Here is a 21,962-nt window from a genome sequence, read left to right on the forward strand (position 1 = left end):
GTCTTTCAAATGTTGTATAGGTATTTCTCCTATAATGTAATAGTTGCGATCTTGTGTGCCCTTGCGCAATAGAAAACCGCCATATAAAATTGTGTTAGAGGGAAGTTGCTTGAGAAAATTGCTATACGTGTACAGCAGAAAGTTTGTGTTATGCAAATAGTGTCCACTATTCATCAATCGCATTACCACTAATTTGAATTAATGAAATACACGTTACAGCAAGAATACTTGTAATTATACCAGCCTCCACCCTTCCTCTGGCAGTTCATTCCATACACGCACCATCCTCTATATGAAAACATTGCCCCTTTGGTCACTTTTATATGTTTCCCCTCTAACCCTAAACCAATGTCCTCTAGTTTTGAACTCCCCTACATTGGGATCTAGACCTATGCTATTCACCCTATCTGTGTCCCTCATTAGAAACTTTTATACGGTCACACCCTCAGTCTTTGACGTGCCAGGTAAAATACCCCCAGCCGGTTCAGCCTGTCCCTATAGCTCAAACTCTCAAGCATCCTCATAAATCTTTTCTGAACCCTTTCACAACATCCTTTGGATAGCATGGAGAGCAAAATTCAATGCAGTATTCCAAAAGGGGCCTAACCAATGTCCTGGTCAGCTGCAACATGACCTCCCAACTCCTATACTCAATGCACTGACCAATAAAGGCCAGTGAACCAAGCACCTCCTTCACTATCCTGTCTACCTGTGACTCCACTTTCAACAAACTAAGAACCTGTACCGTTGTTTGGAAATACTCCTCATGGCCTGATTATGAAGCGTACATTAGTCACTTGTTACCTACCGTTAGAGCTGGCCATTTCAGTCTTCTGTTGTGAGATACTTATGTGATTCCCATTCAGATTTGCATGCGGATGAGGCTGCTTATCACGACTTAAATCAAAAGTATATAGTTTAAGGGCTGTGGGAGCATAAAAAATGCGTCATTAATAACCCATGAATTGCTGGCCCTATCTGTTCAGACGCTTCTAAATATAAGCGTAAGCTGTACACCTATCAGTAAAATGCAACAAGGCCCATAAATAATTCACAGACAGAATTGGGAACACAACGCTGAGTTCCAACAGAGATATTTTCAAGCTGCTCTTACTGTTGATCGTTATGGAAGGTTTGCATTTCCTAGTCACGTGACTGTCAGCTTGCCTTGGTTGCTAACACTTCAACGCATTGTCGAGACAGTGAACACAGTAGCATTGCCCGCATCTACCTGCTGTTTTCCACTCCTGCTTGATTTTTGGAATCATCATCCATAACTTATCACATCCAGGATCGACTTTTCGAATGTGCTCCATTCCAGTTTGTCTGTGGATTTTGCACACCTATGATACCCAGTTATCTTTGTGGAAGTTATGTCAAACGGCCACCTGCCTCTAACTATTCAGGTCCAAGCTAGAAAGAGCTCGGTTTGGGGCAGTGTTATGTATGGATGTGAGACTTGGCCCTGATGGAACGAGAGAGAGACCAACTCGCTAAGTATCTTCAAAACGTGAGTTTGGAGAATGGAAAGGATCAATTGGACAGAAACTTTGAGAAATGGCAAAATGCTGAGAATACAAACAAATCAGATCACAGAATCCCCACGGTGTGGAAGCAGGCCATTCAACCCATCCAGTCCACACCAACTCTCCCAAGAACATTCCACCCAGACCTGCTCCATCCCTGAAATCCTACATTTCCCATGGAAAATCCATCCAGCCTTCAGATCCCTGTACACTATGGGTAATTTAGCATGGCCAATCCTAATCTGCACATCTATGGACTGTGGGAACAAACTGGACCACCCGGAGGAAACCCATGCAGATTCGGGGAGAATGTACAATCTCCATGCAGACAGTCACCTGAGCGGAATTGAACTCAGGTTCCTGATGCTGTGAGGCAGCAGTGCTAACCAGTCAACCCCCATGCTGAATTTGTTGAATGAAGTTGTGAACTGACCGAGACGCTGACGAGGCACACATTATTAGGAAGTGGATAAGCAAGGGATGTGATGGGGATAAGGCTTCAAAGAAAATACAATGAAGGAAGAGAATATCATTGCTACACCTTTTCAAAATTGAAGAAGGCAATTGGCAAATGGAAAGAAAAAGCTGGTGCATTGAGAGACAATGACTCTCCAAAGGGGCTACAATAAGCTTTGAACAGAGCGCACATGAGGAATATGATGATATAAGCATTAGCCTGGGGTTTATGGGTACACTTCACTCATTAGATTCATTTCATCACAGCCTAGCTCAAAATCATTTGAGAGAATTGAAAGCTCATAATGATCTCAGTGATGGGAATGGGACAGCTGGGATTTTGGACGAATAGTCTACGCTGTTAGCAATTAGTTTTAGTGGTGGGGGAGAGAAAGGGAGGACAGGCCACAGAGGAAGGAAGGAGAGTTAATGCCAAATTTATTATACAAAACAAAATAAAGAGTGAGGGGAAAAATAGGGAGTGAAATAGGACAGGAAGAATAAAGAAACATTAAAATTTATAAAATTTTAAGTTTGAAAACCTCTTGATACAATTCCTTGCCTGGAGCAAGGAGACTGATCAATTGTTTACTTTCCTGAGCACAATATTACATGGCATTGTGAAACCACAAGTCTCATTATTAAAAGATTCCTTGTGCTATAAAACGCCAGCTTGAAATATTCTGTGGAAAGTTTATTCCACTACAATGACACAAGGTGCTTCTTCTTCATGGAGACGGTAATGGCGAGTTCCACTTTTTTTGCAAGCCTTAGCACAAATCATAGTCTATTCCTTCCTCACCATTAGTTTTATTCGTTAAAAATGGCGTGGGCAGAAATCTCACTCATTGCCTGAGAAAACTGTCGTGTTTTGCATTTTCTTCACTGTTTGTGTTGGTTTCAGATTTCCGCCAACTGTACTTTCTCTTTAAACTAACCTCTCATTCAGTTTGCTTGCCGGAAGCCTGCACTGCTTGGAAATGACACGAACCATTTTTCTTTGTAATTGATTCAAATTATTAGCATAAAATTTGCCTTTTTATTGCAAGTAAGCTTCTACTTACAGAACAGGATTTCCATTTGTCTCAATGTAAACCTCGCATGATCTCCTAGTAATCTCCTGCCCAAGTACTCTTACTTAACCTGTTTTAAATTGCAAAATGTCCCAAGGCACTTTGCAGAATTTATTATCACACAACAATTGACACTGAGCCACATAAGGAGGTATTAGGGTGGATGACCAAATGTGTGGTCAAAAAGGTGTGTTTGAAAGAGCGAGTTAAATGAGAAAGGGAGAGAATAGAGCAAAGTAGGGATGGATTTCCAGAGCTTGGGGCACTGGCAGCTGAAGAAATGGCTCCTGGCTCTGCACAATGGGCTGAATGGCCTCCTCCTAATTCTATATCCGAGGGAATAGTTCCTTAAACATGTGGCTTAGCAAAATTTTCCAATACCATGTTTCAGTGCAGCAGTGAGGCACTTTAGCAGCACAGTCTTTCAGATGACCAGTTAAGATGAGGGACAAAAACAGATGTTGCTGGAAAAGCTCAGCAGGCCTGGCATCATCTGTGAAGGGAAAAACAGAGATAATGCTTTGGGTCCAGTGACCCTTCTTCAGAACTGAGGAAGTTCTGAGGAAGGTTCACTGGACCTGAAACATTAACTCTGATGTTTTTCTTCACAGACGTTGCCAGACCTGTTGAGCTTTCCCAGCAACTTTGGTTTTTGTTCCTGATTTTACAGCATCTGCCAGTTCTTTGGGTTTTTTTTTTAAGCAGTGGAAATTTCCCTGCTGTACTTCTGTTTGCATATTGGCTGCTGCTTTTTCTATAATATCTCTCAAACAGAGCCATTCGTTCACATTTTGGGCACCCTGTGATGTAAAAAGTGTAAGCCTTTCTTCCTTCCTACAAAACATGGCTGTAGATCAAAGCTGACTGGAATTTGCATGAGACACTGGGAACTGACAACATGAAAAATATTGACTCAAAAAATAGATGCAGTGGCAGGGTTGAAGCAGTCTTTGATGACTACATGAGGAGTAAATGTTTAAAAAACAGCACCACAAATTTACCTACACTCTTAACAATCCCATGGGGAGACTCTCAATGCAAATATTATTACCCCAGCATTGCTTTACTCTCATAGGGATGTAAGAACTAAGAGCAGCAGCAGACCTTTTGGCCCTTCAAACTTGTTGCATCATTTAGCACAGTCATGGCTGATCTCATCTTTACCTCAATTCCACTTGGCTGCCCAACTTACCAACATCACTCTCCTTAAACACAAGCTCTGTTGTCCTTTTCAAGTGGTGTGAGATGCCAAGGGCTGATGTTTCCACGGTGTGCAGCAGCTTTGTGACACTCTTTCTCCTCTCTTCGTCTCCAATTTTGTTCCACACCACCATTTCGTCTGGTTGTAGGAGATTGTTCACTGTCTTAACCAGTGCCTGGAGTTGGTGTGCACGGGAAGGACAGGATTTAGTTTGACTTTCAAAACAGGGTGTAAAAGATTTCAAACACTGACCACGTGATGGAACAAGAAGTACCATACATTCGAAACAACCTACTTTCATCGTGATGTTGGTGATCTTCCTTCTGTCAGGTACCGTCTCGTTGATTGAGGTCAGCTTTGGGATTGATCGTGAGAGGACTTCAACATACAAAAGGATATCAGTGGCCGAAAGGCCTCCAGTGGTGTTTCGTGCAATCTCCTCCAAAACCACACGTGGTTCTTTGATGTTGCTAATCTATCAACAAAGACCAAACCTAGTTGATTGCATTTGGAAGTAATGCACACTCCAAAGATATTGGAATCACGGTTGGACAGTGTCTTTCTTAAAAAAAGTATGGCATCTTCCAAACCCCATGACCTCTGCCACCTGGAAGGGCAAGGGCAGTAGATGCAAAGGAACACCACCCATTTACAACTTCCCCTCCAAGCCACTCACCAACCTGACTTAGAACAATATTTTTGTTCCTGCACTGCTGCTGGGTCAAAATCCTGGAACTTCCTCTCCTTACAGCTCTATTGGCATCCCATTTGGAGTTCAAACCATTCAAGGAGATGATTCACCACCACCCATCTTCTCAAGGTCAATCGGGAATGGGGGCCAAATACTGGTCTGGATGCTCACATCAAGTGAATGAACAAATACCTAATGTGCAGTGATTTCAACCAGAGTGAAGTAAAATATTATTACCAGTGCATCTTGCCAAGATATTTTTCACAAGTTTGGTATGTTTTCTGTATGAACTGCAAATGATGGGTGTCCAGAACTATGCTGCAAGTTCTTCAAAGCTGAAAACATACCTCTTTCTCTCTGTTGTTCACTCCCACTCTCAGGGAGAGTAATAAACTGTGCCAGATTGGTTTGTGTCACCAGTGGGTATTCTACAAGAGTAAAATAATTACTGAGCAGGCTATTCAACTGCACGGGGGATTACAGCTGGAGCAGGTGCACAACACCTATTGCTTACAGCAGGGACCAATGGATTATGACGATGTTAATAGGAATTGTCTTTCCCACTTCACATTCTCACAAGTCAGTGGGCTCCAACACACAGGAGGAAAAAGGCAACTGGTACATGGGAATATGATGAGAATTATAGAATAGTGCTGTGTCGCTGGGCTAGTAATCCACAGATTTGAATCACCCCTCATCAGAGCATGTGGGAATCCCAATTCCATTAATTAAACAAATCCGGAATTGTTCAAACCTTGACAAGTTTAGTAATGATGACTAAAGGGGAAGTCTTGCGATGCATTAAGAAATTCAAGAGGCTATTGGATGGTTTTTTGGATAGCCATGGTCTGCAAGGATATTGGGAAAAGGCAGGAGACTGGCACTAGATGGTAGAGCCGATGCAGGCATGATGGGCTGAATAGCATCTTTCTGCACCATAATAATTCTGTGATTCAATGGTACCGCCCCTGCCTCTGAACCGGAAGCTCTAGGTTTGAATCTCACTCCAAAACATATTGACCAAGGAAGGAGTGTTTAAAATGTGAGCTGAAGAGGACAATTTTCAACCTTAAAATCTTTCTAACACAACAATGGTTGATGGTAAGAGCGAGAGAAACTTCTGGTCAACTATATTTGATGAGGAGTGGGCCCCTCAGGATGTAGCTCAGTGCTTCCTGACTGAGATCCATTGTCATGAGCCCTCATAAAAACTGAGTGGGTGGGATTAAGGCAGTTGTGAACGTTAAGATGGGGGCAAGAAGGCCTGGAAGCAGGGGTTAGAGTAAAAAGATCTGATAGAGTAGGGTCAAAGCTCTATGAAAGCCACTGCAATCGTGAATCACAATATCTCATCTCATGGCTTCAAACCCCACTTTGAGATGACTGGTTGTAGTTTCTGGTATGAGGGGAGGAGGCCTATTCCAGGGGGACAAAAATTCAGCTCCAGAGACATAACTTTTACTGAGTTCACCTGATAAGTCTCCAATTACGGGAAGTCCAAGATGACCACTGTCTGCTTAGAACATAGAACATAGAACAATACAGCGGAGAACAGGCCCTTCAGCCCTCGATGTTGCGCCGACCTGTGAGCTAATATAAGCCCATCCCCCAACACTATCCTTTCACAAACTTCCTTTCAGGAGGAGAACCCGTCACTCTTACCTGATCATGGAATCCCCACAGTCAGAAAGAGACCATTCAGCCCATCAAGACTGCACCATCACTGAACATCCCACTCAGACCTCGACCCAGCCCCTCACTCTATTCTTGTAACTCAATACTTACCATGGCTTACACATTCAATCTGCACACTATGGGTAACTTAGACCTAACCTGCTTATCTTTGGACTGTGAGAGGAAATCAGAGCACCTGGAGGAAACACACAGGGAGGATGCCCACACAGACAATCACCCAAGGTTGGGATTGAAATTCAGGTCCCTGGTGCTGTGAGGCAGCAGTGCTAACCACTAAGCTGCCCCACGGTGAGATGGTCTATATGTGGCTGCAGAACCACAAGAAAGTGCCTGGCTCCTAACATCCGCCCTTGGAATAGCAGAGCCGTGCAGTATCTTGGCTGTGCAAAGCCGCTGCATAATGCTGCGGTGGTTCAAAATGTTCATTCGCCACCACCTTCTCAGGGTCAATGAAGGGTTGACCATTAATGCTGGCCCTATCAGTAATACCCATGAGCTGTAAATTGATAAAATAAAGCACCACCATCTCCACTTCATGATGTCCTTCGGTAGAAGTATCTCTGCTTGTCACTTGGGCCAAAACCCTGCCAACATCGAGAGTATACTTTCTTGTGACAGACTGCAACATTGCAGGGGCAGCTCAGCATCATCTACTTCAGGGTGAGAGGGGACGTGCAATAAATTCCAACCTTGCATTTTCAAATAAAAGGCAAATTAAATAATTTTTACAAAACCATGCCTCAGCAAAACTATCCTTTTAAGAGCCAAGCCATCAAAAAAAATTCCCCTCAGAATGCCTCATCAAATTCGATGCATGTTTGTCTCGATCTCAATTTTTGCTAAAATATGAGTTTGTTGCAAAATGACAGCAGCTTGCACTTTGGGCAGCCCGACACATACTTTCTTATTATAAAGCACAAAGGACCTAGTTTTTAATGCATGGCTTTCTAATTGTATTCAAGACATGGCATTACCTGATGCAAGGTATCATTAATCCTTCCAGAAAGACATTCATTATTTAAATGGCAGGGCGTCTCTGGAATCTCTGAAATTGCAGTGAAGAAATAAAATCATTAACTTCAAACACGAGTCCAACACATAGATTGTATTATCGACTTAACTGTCCCCATCAATGTCATTGTCATTCAGTTTGCCTAATGCTGATCACTTGACATATAATTATCATATAAGTAATAAATCAGCCATCACTTAACATCCTTGAATACAATTTGATTACTAAATTCAAACTTTCAAATTGTGAATCTTGTGGTTGATGCATCTGTTAGGGCAATGCGCCCAGTAGCCCAGCAGTCAATCAGAAATTCATTCATTTGTTGGGAAACACGGTTTACTTTGGATTAACAGAATGGAAATCACTGCAGGAGAAAAATGTTTTTAGCTCATTCCTGGGTATCTGCTAGGGCCGCCGAGACCAGCATTCTGAGTTAGATTTGAGTACATAGTCCAGGCTGTTGATCTAATGCAGCACTGAGAGAATGTTGTATGATTGACGGATACCACTCTGATGCTAAACTGAGGCCTCACCTATGGTGGATTATTGAGAAGTGGCATGGTGGCTCAGTGGTTAACATTACTACCCCACAGTGACAAGAGTGCAGGCTCAATCCCAGCCCAGCCTCTGTGTGGAGATTGCATGTTCCCCTTCTGTCTGCAAGGGTTTTCTCTGTGTGCTCAATGGTGGATTGGATGTGCTTAAATTACCCAAGGTACACAGGGATAAGATAGAATAGGGGTGGTTGGTATGGATAGGATTCCCGTCAGAGAAGTGATGTGGGCTTGATGAACCAAATGGCTTACTTCCACGTTATAGAACTTCTATGTTCTATTAGTCAGGTAATCAAAGTTATGGGGAAAGGGCAGGAAAGCAGACATGAGGAGTCTCAGATCAGCCATGATCCCATTGAATGGCACAGCAGTCTTGAGGGGCTGAAGGGCCTACTCCTGTTCCTCTTTTTCTTCTGGTTTTATTCTGAGGTTGGCAAGAAAGATCCCAGGACTATGGATGAAGAACAAGGGGAATTCATCCAGAGAAGATTTATGGTAATCCTTCTGCACATCACATTAATTCTGCCAGATCTCACTTTCCAGTTCTTGTTCTATTTTCCACTAGCAGGGCATCCTGATGGTGAGGGGGTAAGGGTGTGGGGCAAAGATCCTTGGCATTCACTGATGTCTTGGAACTTGTGACCCCATAGCTTCAAGCGGTACTGAACACCACTTTTCAAAGCCCTGCCCATATATGGTGCAACACTTCAAAGAAAGACCTTAAGACAGAGGAGCAGAATTACACCATTCAGCCCATTGAATCTGCTGTACCATTTAATCATAGGTAATATGTTTCTTAGCCTCATTGTCCTGTCTTCTCCCCATAACTCTTGATCCCCTTGCTAATAAAGAAGCTATCTATCTCTGTCATAAATACAGTAAATAACTTGAGCTCTGCAGCTTTCTACAGCAATACGTTCCACAGATTCACCAGCCACTGGCTTGAGAAATTCCTCTTCATGTCAGAATTGCATTTGCATAGCACCCTTCAAGACAAGTAGACATGTCGAAGGACTCTGCAGCAAATGAAGAAGCCATTAATGCATTGCAATGCAGCAATGTGACAAAGACCCGCTCATTGATTTCAGTGGTGTTGAACTTATTTGCCTAAACAGCCAAAAACATGATGAACCTTCTTTTTAAAAGTATTTTAAAATATGTTCCTGAGGAGCTGATGGTAGAGGAGTGCTTTACCCAACTGCCTGACCTCCCTTTCCATTGATGCTCCATGGCCCCACTTTGAGATTTACCTCCAGTGAGGCAATAGCTTCAACTAAGGTGATTATTTACACAGGCGACTGGCCTGACTATGTGTCAGTGGTGCCCCTGAATGGTACAAATAACGCCTGATACCTAATCTCAGGCCAGCTTTTGATCTGCTGTTTAAGGCAAATGGTGGACACTTTAGTCCTGAATATTGACTTGAATGAATTCCTGGTCCTGGAGTTTAGATTAGATTCCTTACAGTGTGGAAACAGGCCCTTTGTCCCAACAAGTCCACACCGCCCCTTGGAGCATCCCACCCAGACCAATCCCCCTATAACCCACACACCCCTGAACACTACGGGCAATTTAGCATGGCCAGTCCACCTAGCCTGCACATCTTTAGGCTGTGGGAGGAAACCGGAGCACCCGGAGGAAACCCACGCAGACGCGGGGAGAATGTGCAAACTCCACACAGACAGTTACCCGAGGCTGGAACCGAACCCGGGTCCCTGGCGCTGTGAGGCTGCAGTGCCAACCACTGAGCCACCTTGCTGTCCACGTAATACCTTGTTAAATCACAGAGGGTGTCATCAAAACCTCCACATTCGAGTTCCCGTCCAAGCCACATATCATACCGACTTGAAAACATGTTGTTCCTTCATTGCTACCGGGTCAAAATCCCTCCTTAACAGCACTGTGGCTGTCTCCACACCACAATGCATTGGTGCAATTCAAGAAGGCAGCTCACCGCCACCTTCTCTCATGCAATTAGAGGATGGGCAATAAATTCTAGCATAGCCAGTGATGCCCACAATTCATGAATCCATAATATTTAAAAAATATCTTGGTGATACAGTGACTCAATGCAGCAAGATCCTATAACAGAAAGAAAGAAAGTTGGAGAAATCAATTGTCAGCCAGTACTGAACTAGTGCTTTTCAAGCACCTGCTCTTCTTTGATAACAAGGTGTACAGCCGGATGAACACATCAGGCCGAGCAGCATCGGAGGAGCAGGAAAACTGATGTTTTGTGGCCTCGGCCGAAACGTCAGCCTTCCTGCCCCTCTGATGCTGCTTGGCCTGCTGTGTTCATCCAGCTCTACACCTTGTTATCTCAGATTCTTCGCATCTGCAGTTCTGACTACCTGCTGTTCTTTGCTTTTTGTTTCTCTTAGGAAGTACTTACTGGCTCTGAAGAAGTCATATTGGACTCAAAATGTTCCCTCTGTTACTGCCAGACCTGTGGAGTTTCTCCAGCTTTCTCTGTTTATCAATGAGCATTTTTTGGGTGGCACAGTAGCACAGTGGTTAGCAATACTGTCTCACAGCACCAAGGACCTAGGTTCAATTCTACCCAGGGGTGACAGTCTGTGTGGAGTCTGTACATTTTCCACGTGTTTGCTCTATCTATCACAGGCCAGAGATGTGTAGGTTAGATGGATTGGCCATGTAAATTGCCCATAGAGTCCAGGGATGTATAGACTAGGTGGGTTAGTCATGGGAAATGCAGGGATAGGATGGTCTTTGGAAGGTCATTGCGGATTCAATGGGCTAAATGGCCTGGTTCCACACTGTAGGGATTCTATGACCCTACACTGTGTAGTGGAGAGGTATTGGGCCGGAGTGGAGACCAATCTCTCTGTCCTTTGAGAAATTATGCAGGTTCTTTCAAATCAGTATAATAACTTATAATAAATAAGTATAAAAAAGTTATTATATAACTATAATAATAAGATCTCTGATAAAGTAGCACACTGCCAGCACTGAAACATCAATTTGGATCATGTGCTTAACTCTTGGGATTGGTACTTAAATGCTCTCTTCCTCCACCTTCCTTCCTTCTGTTATCTTTTTTGTCCCCTCCGCCCCTGCCTTCTCCTCCGCGCCCCTCCCCTCCCCCTCTTCTCGCAATCCTCTTCCTTCTTCCTCCTTCCTGCTGTGTCTGAAATACAACGATGAATGCAGTGAGCAACCACGCTTTATGATGATGCCATGGGGAGTCAGTCAGTGTAAAGAAGGATCATGTGCAAGGCAGACATACTCCGTACAGTCTCTAGAGTTGGTGTTACATAATAAACTTCATATCGCTTAGTCAAAAGGCTCTTTTGATTAGAATAGGAAAATGAGCGTCCTAATCTGCTTTGCCCATTTTGAGTATGAAGTGACCCATGCATAAATCTCACCTTCTCTTCTTCCTATTTCTCCTCATCTTGCACTCCCCTTTCCCCTTCACCCTCCCCCTCACCTCATCTTTCACAGGTTACCCCCCACTTCCACTTTTTTCCCTTTCTGCCCCTTCACCCCATCCCCACATCCCCCTGTTGACTCTTCAAACAAGTGTGCCAAATTAGCTCCAAAAAGATTGATAACTAGTTCCTCCAGATTCTAGATTAATTATTTTCGTCGTAAGATTTTTTTTCATTCACTGTAATAACAGACCTTCATGGATGATGTGGGTAGAATTGGGCTTCGTTTCGAAAGTCGAAATCCCTGAAGATATTTGAAATCCACTAAAACAGGAGCAATAAAATCTTCCAATTCTGTTCTGGCAGGGAGTATGGGCACCACAGCCCCTAGCAGAATCTCCACTACATTCATCAATGTCTATAAAATTCATACCGTGTACAGCAAACAGCATTCCTTTCTTTAAAATCACATATTTAACTCACTTTCTACCACGTTCCGAGCAGCGAAAATCAATTATTTACTGCAAATTTTCAACGTGGGCTTTTTTTTCCACAAGTTTCTACATCTATGCCAGGGTTAGAAGTTTCCACAGCCCCAGCCCTTCTTCAGGTTTTAGTGTGGGAGGTGCTATCAGACACACCATTGATGAGGATATACTAAACAAACCTAAGATGCTGTTAAATCTTTAATCAGTTCGAAGGTTTTAATTGATTAATATATATATGTAAATCCCCGAATTCCTTTCAAGCCACTGTCCTGTGAGAACCATAGGTTTTATTAGTGTAAAGAAGAGATGACATTTTAGCTCAGACGATGTATGTTAGGTGTGAGACCTTGTTTAGAATCTGTTTGTATTTTAGTTTGGAGTCAGACTGGCTTTATTTCTAAAGTAGGGGAATTTATAGAGCACCAGAGTGACTGACTGTCTGGAAATTGTGTGCTTTTTGAACAAAATAAAATGTATCTGCAAATATAAATTCACCCCGGAATTTTATAAATTCCTACTTTAGAAATAAAGCCAGTCTGACAATCAACATGTTGTCATCACTAGATTCTTAATTTCAGATATTTTATTGAACTCAAATCCCAACATCTGCTGTGGCAGGATTTGAACCCAGGTCCCCAGAATGTTATCTAGGTCTCTGGATTAACAGTCCAGTGATAACACCACTAGACCACCAGCTCCCCATAGTGCACCTTCTCCTTTGAGTACGGCTCTTGCAATCAAATGCGGTCTGACATTTGCTCAAGTTGCTGTTCGTACCTTGGCATGTGGTGCCATCATTTGGAGTAAACTCTTTCTTATGTTCTGAGGACTCATAGCCTTCCACGCACGTGCAGTAATAACTCCCATAAGTGTTTGTGCAGGTCGCATTCTGTCCACACGTCAAAGTTGCATTTTGGCACTCATCGTCATCTGCAATGGAAACATTACTTGTCATTAAAGCCATCATCAAGAAGAGGAAAAACTCACATTATTACTGTGCATCAACTAATGCAATGTTTCGGGAAGCAGAGTCTCTGTTCTTTGAAGTTTTGCTTCAGGCCAAGGAAGGTAACATGCCCAAACAGGTTGAGTATCAATCTGAAAAAAGTCTTCCAGTACATGCCAGTGGAATTCAGGGAGAGCAGGTGAGCTTTCCGGTCAACTGTGTGATAGGAAGAGTATTGAGCATTCTACCGTCATTTTCCATCGGTCCAGGCTACATCATGTGCATGTAACCACAGCAGTGTCAATTCCTGGAATTGGCTCAGTTGGCTGGGTGAGCAGCATGGATCAAACTGTTGTTAGGCTGGAATTGATGTCTGAGTCCTTGGCCCACCCAGGCTGGAGATTACAGTATGATGGGTCAGACCTTCCTTCAAGCAGGAAACTTAAGAAGTGTCTCTGTGTTATCATAGAAAACCAGGCAACCAATGGCACGGTGTCTCTGCAGTTAGTACAGCTGCATCATGGCACTAGGGACCTGGCTTTGATTCCAGCCTTGCATGACTGTGGGGTTTGTACATTTCTCTGTTTCTGCTCGGTGCTCTGTATCTTCCCACAATCCAAAGATGTGCAGGTTAGGTGGATTGGCCATGCTAAATTGCCCCAGTCCATAGAGTCCAGGGATGTGTAGGCTAGGTTGATTGGCCAATGTAAATGAGGAATGGGGAGAGAGTGGGTCTGTGAGGTAAGGTCTTTGGAGGGTTATGCAGGCCAAATGGCCTTGATCTGTAAAATAGGGATTCTGTGATTCAATACCTGGTGGAAGGATTCCACAAAATAATGCAATATGGTAATAACCAGACTGTTTGTTTTTGGAGCTTGGAGGGTATGTATTGGCTCGGATCATGGGATTAACTCACTTTTCTTCTTCAAAATAAAGCCATGTGATCTGCTGTGATCATCTGCAAGGACAGATTGCACCTTTGGTTGTATAGCCCAATATATACTTTTTAGACGGGAATGTGAACCACAATTTTTGTGCTCAAGCCTCTGAGATGGGCCTCACATTCCCAGTCTTATGGCTCGACAATGTGTTTGGGAATGTATTTTTAGGACCACAGTGGTAGAAGTGCATTATCAGCCTCACAACCCTGGGCTGTAATATCAGACTCACTTTCAGTGGAAATGTTAAAGCTACGGCTGTCTTTGTCTTATAAGATGGACTTCAAAGTTCTTACAGCAACAGCCCAAAGGAGGGTAGGGGAATTGTTCTTGGCAACAGCATTAAAATACCACTGGTACTTAACTTCTTGTATCTTGTGTCGACCTAGCCTGAGGTTGAAAGATGTGATATCTCAGAGCAAGATTGCTCTTTGATGTAGTTAATTGAATTCATTTCTATTGAAACTGCAGAGCAATGCTAGGGCCCGTCAGAGTCGGACACTTCATAAGTGACAAGATCAGTGCTGCCAAACTTCGTTGGAATAACTTACTTATTTCTTTCATACATTTTGCCTACTTGGTGAAGTCAAAGAGGTCTACAGTACGGAAAAAGGCCCTTTGGCCCATCATGTCTGTGCCAGTGACCTCACTATTCTAATCCCATTTACCAGCTCTTGCTTCATAGTATTGTTTACCTTGGCATCACAAGTGCACATCTAAATACTCCTTCAAAGTTATAAGGGTTCTGCCTTTCCCACTATTGAAGTCCCGGATTCCCACTACCCTCTGGGTGGAAAAATCGTTCCTCACATCTCCTCCAAACCTTTTGCCCCTTGCCTTAAATCAATGCCCCCCCCTCGTCATTCATTCCTCCATTAAGAACAAAAGTTTCTTCCTGTCTACCCTATCTATATCCCTCATAATTTTATACATCTCAATCATATTCCTGCTCAGACTCCTCTGCTCCAAGGAGAACAACCCCAGTCTGTCCAGTCTCTGTTCATCCCTGAAACTTTTTGGGCAGTGTTTTCCCTTGGGGATCTGAAACAAAATCGGATTAGCTCCATCAATAATGGGAACTGCAGATGCTGGAGAATCCCAAAGGGTCTAGGCCCGGAACGTCAGCTTTTGTGGTCCGAAGATGCTGCTTGGCTTGCTGTGTTCATCCAGCTCCACACTTTGTTATCTAAGATTAACTTCATGTTCCTGAACCTAAACATGACACAAATGAGACTAGGGGATGTAGTTTTATTCTTTCAGAGCATGGGTATCACTGGCCAGTCCAAGTTTTATTGCTCATCCCTCATTGCGTTGTCTCCTGGAACTACTGCATTCCATGTAGTGTAGGAGAGGGAGCTCCAGTTACTAACTGGTGGGACATGTTATGATATAGCCCCATATTCTAAATCGGGCATGACATTGCTTGGCTGCAGCCCTTGTGGTGCAGTTGTAGTGTTCTCACTGCTGAGCTAGGAGCTCTGGGTTCACTTCTTACCTGCTCCAGAGGTGTGACATAATGTCTCCGAGCAAGTTGATTGGGAAAATATCTGTAGGCTGAGCCTGACAAGTTTCTTGAGCAGTGTTTAAATTAACCTGTTCAGATATATTATGGAGCAGGTGGGATTTGAGCCCAGGCCTGTGGACCTAGAGATAGGTGACATTATCACTGCACCACAAGAGCCTTTCACTTTTAATGTTATCAATCTATCATGACTGAATTCTATACGGTACAACATAGCCTGCGTGGAGATATTTCTAATCAACCCTGTTATGATATGATATTACCTAGGCCTAATGATGAATTTGGTTAGTTGTGGTAGAAGATACATCATTGTGTCTTTGAAACGAGACGGAACAAGATGTAGTTTATTATACGATAGAAACAGGCCCAAGTTGGATCTAGAGATAATAGGAACTGCAGATGCTGGAGAATCCGAGCTAATAAGGTGTGGAGCTGGATGAACACAAGATGCTGCTTGGCCTGATGAGTTCATCCAGCTCCACACCTTGTTATCCCAAGTTGGATCTAGTTTCATTTCTGGTCTTCCCATTATAGGAAAGACTGTTGTGAAACTTGAAAGGGTTCAGAAAAGATATACAAGGATGTTGCCAGGGTTGGGGAGTTTGCACTGCAGGGAGTCGCTGAATTGACAGGGGTCATTTTCCCTGTTGGAGGCTGAGGGGTGACCTTGTAGAGGTCAACAAAATCATGAAGGGCATGGATATAGTGAAGAGATAAGGTCTTTTCCTGAGGATAGGGGAGTCCAAAACTAGAGGACATAGGTTTAAGGTGAGAGGGGTAAGATTTAAACGGGACTTAAGTGGCAACATTTTCATGCAGTGATGGGGCATGTGTGAACTGCCAGAGGAAGTGATGGAGGCTGGAACAATTACAACATTTTAAATACATTTGGATAGGTACGTGAATAGGAAGGGTTTAGAGGTATATGGGCTAAATGCCAGCAAATGGATCTAGATTTACACAGGATATCTGATCGACATGGACGAGTTGGACCGAATGGTCGGTTTTCATGCTATGTATCTCTCTGACTCAATGACTGAAGTTAGAAAGACAGGCAGGATCCAGAGATAATGTCTCTGCCTCCATTGGAGTGTTTTACTGAGCTGCTCCACTGCGTGATATCCTCAGATCGGGGGAACTTAATGCAGTCTCCAACATTAACCTTTTCAGTACCATTACCTTGTACAATAGTGGTGTTTCCACACATCTGCTGCCCTTGTCCCTCTCAGGGGTAGAAGTCAGGCGTTTGGCAGGTGCGATGGAAGAGATTTTTGGTGAGTCACTGCTGTGCGCCTTGTAGGTGATACATATTGCTGCCAATTTGCATCAGTGCTGGGCGGGGGGGGGGAGTGAGCGTTTAAATTGGCTGATGGGGTGTTAATCCCATGTGCTGCTTTGTCTAGATGGAGCTCTACATCTTGAGAGGATCTCCACTGATTCAGGCAAGTGGAAATTATTGCAGCAAAGTCCTGAGTTATAACTTGTAAATGGTCAATAGGATTTGGTGAGCCAGGAAGTGAATTACACACCGCAGAAACTTCCAACTTTTGACCTGCCCTTGGAGCCGCAGTATGTGTACGGCTGGTCCAGTTCAGTTTCAGGTCAACGTCCACCCCTAAGATGTTGAGAGTGGAGAAGTACGCCTTGGTAATGTTACCAAATGTCAAGGGCATAAAATAAAACAAAGAAATGTAGAAGTCAGAGACCTAGGGCTGTATGGAGGCTCAGTTGGTGGCACCGCTGCCTCACAGCGCCTGGGATCCAGGTTTGATTTCAGCCTCCGGTGTCTGTCCCTGTGGAGTTTGCACATGCTTCCTGTATCTGCGTGGGTTTGCTCTGGTTTCCGGAGCAACCATGTGCACGTTAGGTTGTCAGGCCATTCTAAATTGCCCACAGTGATGAGGGGTGAATGGGACAGATGGTTTAGCCCAGAAAAATACAGGATTATATGGATAGCACGGGGAGTAGGTCTGGGTGAGATTCTCCTCAGAGGATCAGTACAGAATCAGTGGACCAAATGGCTTTTTTCGGTTCTGTAGGAATCCTATGATCTGAAACAAAAACAGAAATTGCTAGGAAAACACTCAGGTCTGGCAGCATCTGTGGTGAGAAAGCAGCATTAATGACTCAAGGCTGGAATGACTATTTTTCAGAAAGCCCACACCTTCCATTGCTGAAAGTGAATAAAATTGCTCCCTGCTAAGATAATTTTATATTTTTCCTCTTCGGGTTGCCAATAGCTCTTAGAAAACTGCTGCATTTGTCATTAAGTTGTTGTTTGACAGGAACCCTGGGAGTGCTTCTGAAACCATCTCATTGCCAGCATGGAGTTCCCAGGAGACTGCTGGGTAGTATCAGGGGAATTGTGGGATTGCAACATTCTATGGGCCCACAGGCAGTAGCTATTGGGGAAGAGGTGGCATTTCCTGAGGTTGCAGTTCTTCAAGCTGGAGATTGAAGTCTCCTGTCTGTTTTCTTTTTCTGAGGTCTCTTTTCACTGTGAGAAAGCTAAACATCGCTGATTAACACTATTGTCCCGTCAAAAAAAAAGCTTTTTAGAAGTGAGCCAATCCTTTTTACATTGCTAGGTGATTAGGGATTGTGGGCTGGGCAATAATGTGGCCTTGCCAGCATCCTGTGAACAAATAATAAAAAAAAGACTATTTGTTTAGTTTCACTGACATCCTCCCTTGTACGACGAAGCAGAAATTGAACTGCATTCAATGGGATATCCTCAATTTCCCCTGCTGGGACACTGAAGTCAACTTAACCTATAATGAAAATCCTGCCACTCCACCCAGTATTCCGTCCCGCGCCCTCAAGAAAAAATCCACAGCAATATATCATTTTGTCGTTTTAGCCATGTGAAGGACGTGTTATTAAGAGGAATGAAGGGTGATAACTCTGATGGTAACACAGCGAGATGCACCAATGTCAACTCGCTCAGCTTTAATGTCATAACGTGACAAGCAAAGAGCAATGGAGATGTCAAATAAAATTGTTTATATGTACGACCTGGAGATAGGTGAACCTCAAATTCAATTCCAAATGCTTACAAACTAATGAGTGTTTGGTCAAGTGAGTTAAAGTCCCATTTATGAGGCACTGCTCCCTCACCCTGGAGAACCGAGTTTCAGTCCAGGCCAAATCTTGCAGATAAATCTCTCTTAACACCTTTTGGAAAATCTGAGCTGAAATGGTTTCTGGCAGCCATACATCATTGTTCAGTCTACGCGGGAGCATAGTGCTAACTCCACTGCCAAATGGTTGAATGGCTGTTGTGGTGTAAAGAGCAGAAATGTTATGGAGGTGACATTGTGCACAAGGTATGTGATGGTGAATCAGTTTATGTGCCACTCGTTTTCCCTCTTTCAAAGGGAAAAGGAGGAGATCACCGCAACCCATCAGCTTGTTCAGCTACTCAATTAGATCAAAGCTGATCAGCCAACTTGACTCCAGTTTGACCCCCCTACTCTCCCACCCGGGTTCCTTATCCCTAAATAGCCTTACCAAACAAAAAAATCCACTAATCTCACGTTTGAAATTTTTGATTGACCCCCATTGCCTTTCCAGCATTGTGGAGAACTCAGTCCTAGATTTCATGGAATCTCTTCAGTGTGGGAATAGACTGCGCAGCCTGTCAACTCCACACTGACCCTCTGAAGAGTATCCTACCAAGACCCAGGCCCAGCCCCCTACCCTATCCCTGCATTTCCGACAACTAATTCACCCAGTCTGCCCATCATGTGCAATTTAGCACAGACAACGCAGCTAGCCTGGATATCCTTGGCTCGTGGGAAGAAATTGGAGCACCCAGAGGAAACTCACGCACTCCGAGCAGGCTCCACATGCACAGTTACCTGATGCTGGAATTGAACCTGGGAACCACAGGTAGGAAATGGGGGTGCGGCTTGAGGTGGGAGGAGGGGATAGGTGAGAGGAAGAACAGGTTAGGGAGACGGGGGCGAGCTGGGCTGGTTTTGGGATGTGGTGGGGGAAGGGGAGATTTTGAAGCTTGTGAAATCCACATTGATCCCATTGGGCTGCAGGGTTCCCAAGCAGAATATGAGTTGCTGTTCTGCATCCTTCAGGTGGCATCATTGTGGCACTGCAGGAGGCCCATGATGGACATGTCGTCTAAGGCTACACCTGCCCCCCACACCTCCTCCCTCATCCCCATCCCAGGCCCCGAGAGGACTTTCCACATCAAGCAAATGTTCACCTGCACATCCGCCAATGTGGTATACTGCATCCGCTGTACCTGTTATGGCTTCCTCTACATCAGGGAAAACAAGCGGAGACTGGGGGACCGCTTTGCAGAACACCTACGCTTGGTTTGCAATAAACAACTGCATCTCCCAGCCACGAACCATTTCAACTCCCCATCCCATTCCTTAGATGATATGTCCAGCTCATCCCCGCCTCCCTAACTTGTTCTTCCTCTCAACTATCCCTTCCTCCCACCTCAAGCCACACCTCCATTTCCTACCTACCAACCTCATCCCGACCCCTTGACCTGTCCATCCTCCCCGGACTGACCTATCCCCTCCCTACCTCCCCACCTACACTCACCTCTACTGGCTCCATCCACACCTCTTTAACTTGTCTGTCTCCTTTCCACCTATTTTCTCCTCTATCAATCTTCGATCCACTTTACCCACCTCCCGATTTATTTCAGAATCCTCTCCCCATCCCCCTTTCCTGATGAAGGGTCTAGGCCTGAAACATCAGCTTTGGTGCTCCCAAGATGCTGCTTGGCCTGCCGTGTTCATTCAGTTCCACAATTTGTTATCTCTATTAATGAAGGATATGTGGTCAGCATGGATGAGTTGGACTCAGGGTTTGTTTATGTGCTGTACACCTCTATGACTGCGTTGATCGGCACCAGAAGACAAACAGCTTTGATTCTCAATTTATTAATATATTCACATTCGTCCATCTATCCTACTGGGTTTCAAGCCTACATCCCCAGAACATTTGGGACTCCAGGTTACTCAGCCACTGATATTATGATGACATCACTGCCTTCCCCAGGATTTGACGTGAGCTTATTGTGAGTAGAAAGGACTCACTTCTCCAAATTGTTACAGGATTCTTCAGGAATATGAAGGAACTTAGTTGATGTACACTCAATGGTAAATGCTGGTGAGATGGTTGACATGATGGCTCAGTGGTTAGCATTGGTGCCTCACAGTACCAGGGGCCTGGGTTCACTTCCGCCCTCGGGTGACTCTCTGTGTAAGGGTTTGCATATTCTCCCCATGTCTCTGCATGTACTCCCCGGTTTGCTCCCACAGTTGAAAGATGTGTAATATTAGGTGGACTGGAGATGCTAAATTGCCCATTGTCCCCAGGGATGTGCAGGCTAGGTGAGTTAGCCTTGGGAAGTGCAGGTTACAGGGTTTGGCTAATGGAGTGGGTCTGGGGATCATCGTTGGAGATTGGTGTGGACTTGATGGGCCAGATGGCCTACTTCCACATAATTGGGGTTCTATTTGGAAAAAGCCTTGATTGCAACAGGAAATGAATATTCATTAAAAATTGCCTTCTGTAAAAGAGAATCCATGATCGTGGGATTATAGGATGATATTACACTGAGGGTGAACATTTGGCCCATTGTGTCTGTGTAAGCTCTTTCAAAAGAGTTATCAAATTAGTTTCCCTCCACAATCTTCCTTTAATGTCTTGTACTTCTTTTTTCCTTTAACAATATGTCAATATTTACTGAGTTAATCCAAAATATGTAGCCGTTGGTTCAATTTTCCCTGATATTAATCCTCAGGCACAAAATTAAATAACTCCAAAGTAGATTATATCCTGGCTGCAATTTTACAGAGAATTTATTTTAAACAAAAAGTTCTGGAGAATAATATTTCCAAAGTACTGTAAATGCAGTAATGATATTACTGATAACACAAGGTGAACATAATATTGAAGGAAACTGTGGATTGCACAGTTTAACTTTTCAGTGATCTAGAGTATGTCACTCTCAGTTCTTGTTGTCACTGAACTACTTTGGCTCCTATTTCAGCCACATCACGAATGTAAAATATTCTCAACCTTCAGTTCCCATTTTCCTCCATGGTGATGAATTTTAAGGACTGAGGGTGGGGACATTGCTCAATCCTTGTTTGAAAAAAAATGAAATGAAATTAAATTAAATTTCTGAAGAAGGGTCCCGACCCGAAACGTCAAGCTTTCCTGCTCCGCTGATGCTGCTTGGGCTGCAGTGTTCATCCAGCTTCACACCGTGTTATTTCAGATTCTCCAGCATCAGCAGTTCCTACTATCTTTGAAAAAAAAATTAAATCTGGTTGCTCCACAGCCAGATTTCACTGGAGGCAATTCAGAGGACATTCACTAGGATGGTCTCTGGTTATGTTTGGAATGCCTTAAGAGTGAAAGCTGGGCTGTACTCACTGGAAGAACAAGAGATCTTGTTGGAACATGTAGCATTCTTAAGGGGCT

The 21,962-nt window shown here is 43.9% G+C and overlaps 1 protein-coding gene across 1 annotated transcript in view; it reads right to left on the reverse strand.

Annotated features, from left to right (window-relative positions):
- The window catches only part of adgrl4 (adhesion G protein-coupled receptor L4), a 129,336-nt gene that overhangs the window by 60,861 nt on the left and 46,513 nt on the right, over positions 1 to 21,962 (reverse strand). The window contains exons 3-7 of the mRNA XM_048540025.1: positions 12,866 to 13,018; positions 7,617 to 7,687; positions 4,552 to 4,731; positions 4,248 to 4,431; positions 809 to 925 (exon numbers count right to left, since the gene is read on the reverse strand). Coding sequence (XP_048395982.1) covers positions 809 to 925; positions 4,248 to 4,431; positions 4,552 to 4,731; positions 7,617 to 7,687; positions 12,866 to 13,018 — 705 coding nt within the window. The remainder of the gene's footprint in view (positions 1 to 808; positions 926 to 4,247; positions 4,432 to 4,551; positions 4,732 to 7,616; positions 7,688 to 12,865; positions 13,019 to 21,962) is intronic.

The sequence above is a fragment of the Stegostoma tigrinum genome, chromosome 8 (genome assembly GCF_030684315.1).
Source record: "Stegostoma tigrinum isolate sSteTig4 chromosome 8, sSteTig4.hap1, whole genome shotgun sequence".
NCBI lineage: Eukaryota > Metazoa > Chordata > Chondrichthyes > Orectolobiformes > Stegostomatidae > Stegostoma > Stegostoma tigrinum.